Source organism: Kryptolebias marmoratus, unplaced genomic scaffold (assembly GCF_001649575.2).
Source record: "Kryptolebias marmoratus isolate JLee-2015 unplaced genomic scaffold, ASM164957v2 Scaffold215, whole genome shotgun sequence".
Classification (NCBI taxonomy): domain Eukaryota; kingdom Metazoa; phylum Chordata; class Actinopteri; order Cyprinodontiformes; family Rivulidae; genus Kryptolebias; species Kryptolebias marmoratus.
Window position 1 is genome coordinate 2,519 of NW_023665949.1, and position 4,708 is coordinate 7,226.

General features: G+C 45.5%; 2 protein-coding genes across 3 annotated transcripts; both read right to left on the bottom strand.

Annotated features, from left to right (window-relative positions):
* Positions 1-173: 173 nt before the first annotated feature.
* On the bottom strand, positions 174-2,306 carry LOC108229602. The gene is made up of 2 exons (XM_017405274.3): positions 2,178-2,306; positions 174-1,281 (listed from the first exon to the last, which is right to left on the bottom strand). Exons 1-2 carry the CDS (start codon positions 2,227-2,229, stop codon positions 650-652), a joined length of 684 nt encoding a protein of 227 aa, XP_017260763.1. The 5' UTR covers positions 2,230-2,306; the 3' UTR covers positions 174-649.
* On the bottom strand, positions 2,178-4,216 carry LOC108229603 (arginine-hydroxylase NDUFAF5, mitochondrial-like). 2 transcript variants are annotated; one of them, XM_025003559.2, is made up of 4 exons: positions 4,065-4,216; positions 3,173-3,255; positions 2,403-2,519; positions 2,178-2,312 (listed from the first exon to the last, which is right to left on the bottom strand). In XM_025003559.2, exons 1-3 carry the CDS (start codon positions 4,162-4,164, stop codon positions 2,433-2,435), a joined length of 270 nt encoding a protein of 89 aa, XP_024859327.1. In that variant the 5' UTR covers positions 4,165-4,216; the 3' UTR covers positions 2,178-2,312; positions 2,403-2,432. The 2 variants fall into 2 exon arrangements, with proteins under 2 accessions (XP_024859327.1, XP_017260764.1); XM_017405275.3 differs by lacking the exon at positions 2,178-2,312 and having other exon boundaries at positions 2,341-2,519.
* Between the last annotated feature and the right edge of the window lie 492 nt (positions 4,217-4,708).

Genomic DNA, 4,708 nt, shown 5'->3' on the forward strand with positions numbered 1-4,708 from the left:
GAAGTGTGTTTGTTTACCTACAGAAACAGCTGAAGTGTGTTTGTTTACCTACATAAACAGCAGAAGTGTTTGTTTACCTGCAGAAACAGCCGAAGTGTGTTTGTTTACCTGCAGAAACAGCTGAAGTGTGTTTGTTTACCTACAGAAACAGCCGAAGTGTTTGTTTACCTGCAGAAACAGCTGAAGTGTTTGTTTACCTGCAGAAATAGCCGAAGTGTGTTTGTTTACCTGCAGAAACAGCTGAAGTGTGTTTGTTTACCTGCAGAAACAGCCGAAGTGACTGAAAATAGGTCAACAGTGACGCCCATAGAGCTTATAGAGTTGAGTAAAAACCATCTCTGAGGTTTTATGTTTTTCTTGTTCCACCATATTTGTCCACAGACTACAGCCAACTCGATGATGGGTAATCTCGTGACTCGTGGTTTTCTGCAGATTCAGCTGAGTTCTTTGTTTACGTTGAGCGCAGACCCACATTTCAGAATTACCGGAGCAAACTCTTTCAAACTGCACCGTTTGATGTCGTTCAGAGGAAACCTTGTTTGATTTTATAGTTAGTAATGACTGATCATCAGCTGAGCTCCTGGATAAAACAGGAGTTCAGGATCTTTAGGGTCTCTGTTCTAAGGAAGAACCCGGAGCAGGAAACGGCTTAGACAGAACCTGGACTCTGACTCGATGGTTCTCCTCCCTGGGGGTTTTGGATCAGGAAGTAGACGGCGGGTTTGTTCACGGCGCTGTACAGCTCTGCGGGTGTGAAGGTGACGGTGGAGTAGTACGGACTCTCGAGCTCGACACCGGTGTTTTGGATCTCCTCGTACACCACCTCAGTCCCGGTCCTCTTCCTGTTTCTCTGCTCGGCTCTCCTTGCTGAGCAGACTCTCAGGATGAAGATGGACAGAAGCATCAGAGCAGCTCCTGTGGTCACACCAACAGGGATCCTCCAAGAGTCCGAGGACTCTGGGTCCTGCTGGTCCGATGTGGACCGCGGTCCACTTCCTGTCTGAAACACGGTGTTGGGATCTGTGGTCACTCTCAGATAAACTGTCTTCTTCTGGTTGCAGAAATACAAGCTCTCGTCGGACAGTTCAACCTTCCAGATCACCAGCGCCCCGTCTGCCAGAGACCCGAACCGTTTGTCAGACCTGATCTCCTGGTCCCCCGTGACTCTGATAAGAGTCACCTGTTGACCGTTCCTGAATCGGCTCCAGGTAACGCCTGCAGCGGCGTGGGGACAGGGAAAGCTCGCCACGGAGTGCAGCAGCGCCGTTTGTTCACGAACATCTGGAGAGAGAAGCCACAGGAAGTCAGGAAGCTGAAGGAGGAGTTTCCAACTGAGGGTCCAAAATAAATCCTGCCTCCCCACAGTATCATCCTGCCACCACCGTGCCTCACTGTGGAGATCTGTGTTTTACGGTCAGTTTAGTTTTTGTTTCATTTGAATCTTTTCTGCCTCGTTTCTTGAGGCCTTTTTATGAACTTTAAAATCTTTCAGCTTTATCTGAGATAAATGAGACAAAACTCAAACAGAATAATTAAAATTAAAGAGTTTACTGAAGCTGGAAGATAAAAGATCAAAGAATCTTTTCACATTTTTTATAACAAAACTACTTCAAACATCCATCGGTTACCTTACTAAATAAATAAAATCTGCTAAATGTTCCTCAGATGCTTTAAATCAAATATTCATGAGACTTTAAGGCATTTTAATTAAAGTTTGTTTGAATTTAGAGCAAAAACTATTTTATTTTGAAATCCAAACCAGGAGCCCATAAGAGTTTATTTAGAGTGTGTATGGTTATAAAATAAAAGCTTTCTAAAGTTTTACCAGCAGCCTTCAGACTTTAATTAAAACACATTTATAATAATATGATCAATAACATTTACTAAATGGGGAAAAAATTAAAACCAGGATCTTAAAGATTTGTTTACTTTAAATAACTTCATATTTTTATTTTTAAAGATTCTTTGCTTCATGAGAAAAAACAAAAGATTTAGTTTTAATTTTAAATCAGATTTTCTCCCTGATGACTAAAGATCCAGACGACTCCCTCTCCTCGGCAGAGTCCATCTCTAATGACCCTCCTGATGTTCACACGGCTCTCTGTCCATTTTTACTCGCTCATGAATCCGACACCCCTGACCTTTGACCTTTCACAGCAGTGAAGGCAGATTCTCACCTGAGCTGCGGCAGAAGCTTCCAGCCAGGAGAAAACAGAGACAACGCAGCATCTCTGCAGCGAAGACGAGCCTGAACGAAAACTGAGATTCTACCAGAAAACAGGAAGTGATGATCCACCCGACAGGAAGTGAAACTGTAAGGAAACATTTTCCAACTGTAGATGTTTTTTTATTTTATGAAAGCGTTTATTTTCAGAAGGAACATTTATTTTTACAACATTTACATGAAAGAGTCTCCTCTGCTGGAGGCCCCCTCAGGATTTCTCCGAGCCGCTCAGCTGGTTGATCCTGGACAGATCGCCAAACGACGCCGTCGCCGAGCCGCGCTTCAGTGGTTTCGCCTGGAAACAAAACTATTTAATCAGTTCAGAGATTTCTGTGAAAATGGAGGAATGATCTTCATGTTTCTCCTAAAAACCTCCTTCGGTTTGTTGGTGAGAGAACAGAAACTGAAGGTAAACAAGTCGGCTCATCACTCAGAGATTTAAAATGTTTAAAAGAACCTTAAATGAAAAAGTTTAAACATTTGGTAAAAAGTTGAACTAAGAATTTAAAAACTCAAAAACTGTTTTCAGTAAAATCTAAAAATAGAAACTTCTTCATTAAAGTCCAAACTGGAGGTCCCGACTCTAATTTCTGTCTCAGACGGCTGTGTCAGGGTCAAAGGTCAACATGCTGACCTGAAAAATGTCAAACAGCATGAAGCTAAGTTTGGCTGCTGTTAGCATGAAGCTAAGTTCGGCTGCTGTTAGCATGAAGCTAAGTTCTGTTCCTGTTTGTTTTCAAGTTTCAACAAAAACCTTCAAATTGATTAAAGAAGCAGCAGAACTTGGGTCGCTCTAAACCCTGAGGTTCTGCAGAACCACATCAGGACCACATCAGAACCACATCAGAACCACATCAGGACCCTGCTCTTGGCTGCAAACGTCTGACACCAACCCAGAAGAACCCTGCAGAACTCCCATGTACCGCTTGTTCCTCAGGATGTTCTCACCTGTGACTCATGAGGCTTCCAGCCAATCATGTAGAGGATCTGGAAGGTGGCGGGAACGGCGCCGTCGTCGCCGCCGTACATCTCTGAAACGATCCAAACAGAGTCCGAGTCAAACAGCTGCTGCCTCAGAGGAGCCCTGATGAAACTATTCTGACCGCTCGCCTGCAGGAGGCGCTCTCTGCAGGAGGTGCCTTGCAGGAGGCTCTCTGCAGGAGGTGCCTTGCAGGAGGCTCTCTGCAGGAGGCGCTCTCTGCAGGAGGCGCTCTGCAGGAGGTGCTCTGCAGGAGGTGCTCTCTGCAGGAGGCGCTCTGCAGGAGGTGCTCTGCAGGAGGCGCTCTGCAGGAGGTGCTCTGCAGGAGGCGCTCTCTGCAGGAGGTGCTCTGTGGGAGGCGCTCTTTAGACCCTTTCTGTGAGAAACAGGAAGTGACTGACTGACGTGTTTGTTTGAGTAACGATTAGCAGATCTGTTTAAATCTGTCCACTGTGGAAAACAGAAGTGTCAGAAATGGAGCTGAGGTCAGAGGTCAGAGGTCAGAGCTGAATCACATGTTTACTGTTTGACCTGAAGGCTTCATGTCCTTCATGTCCTTCATGTCCTCAGAGCTCTGCTGGTCTCAGACATGACTCAGCTGTAAAATAATAGGTAGTTTTTTATGTTAATGTTTTCTCAGGTTAATGTCCAGAATTTAACTGTTATTTTACTTCCTTCTTATTAACGCCTCAATATTTCATTAACAGTCTCCAGGAGGAAAACACACCTCTGTTGGATTAAAATCATTTTAAGGAACTATCTCTCTTTTCAAACTGAGCAGAAAAACAAACTGCAGGCTTGAGTCTGACATGGAGACGTGGTGCAGCAGCTTCTCGTTAAGCCTCCTCCTTAATAACCCACCTTTATAAATGGCTGCAGCTGCTAAGATGGAGTCTCTGTGCAGCAGCGACTTCCTATTCCAGGAACAGTTACTCTCACCCATACCTGCAGACACATCCATCACAGCTCATTTCTCACCTCAGACTGTCAAAGAGATTTAAACTGCAGTGAGCAGAACTCACATGCAAATCCCTCTCCCTCCCCTCCCTCCTGAGGGTCATTAGGGTCTCTGTTATGGTTCACATAAGAAATGTTTTGGTCTCTCCAGTTTGCTCCTGCATGAATACGACCAAATCATCTCATGTGGGTCAGATCCACAAAAACCTTACTGACCCTCAGGAGGGAGGGAGAGGGATTTGCATGTGAGTGCAGCTCAGATAATAAAGAAGCTGGGTTCCTTCTCCATCAGAAGTGAAGAAATCTGCTCTCAAAGAGAAACTCCTCCCAGTGTCTCCACTGCTCTGTCCCCGTCCCTCACACAGACTAAGACGCCCCGTGTCCAACAGGCGGCGCACCATAACGTGTCCCCACGCCGCGCGGCGAGGACAGCCTCAGAGAGACGCCTGTGTCCCTGCGCTGTCTCCTAAGGGCTGTCTCCTCAGTGAGAGCAGATTTCTTCACCGAGAATAAATCCAGCTCTTCATCATCGGTTCTGCAGACAGGAA

Coding starts and splice junctions, on each gene's coding strand:
- LOC108229603 (XM_025003559.2), bottom strand. CDS start 4,164: ATGGATGTGTCTGCAGGTATGGGTGAGAGTAACTGTTCCTGGAATAGG. Junction 3,256..4,064: donor AGCTGCAGCCATTTATAAAG/GTGGGTTATTAA, acceptor GGATCGTTTCAG/AGATGTACGGCGGCGACGAC. Junction 2,520..3,172: donor GGAAGCCTCATGAGTCACAG/GTGAGAACATCC, acceptor TTTTGTTTCCAG/GCGAAACCACTGAAGCGCGG.
- LOC108229602 (XM_017405274.3), bottom strand. CDS start 2,229: ATGCTGCGTTGTCTCTGTTTTCTCCTGGCTGGAAGCTTCTGCCGCAGC. Junction 1,282..2,177: donor AAGCTTCTGCCGCAGCTCAG/GTGAGAATCTGC, acceptor TTCTCTCTCCAG/ATGTTCGTGAACAAACGGCG.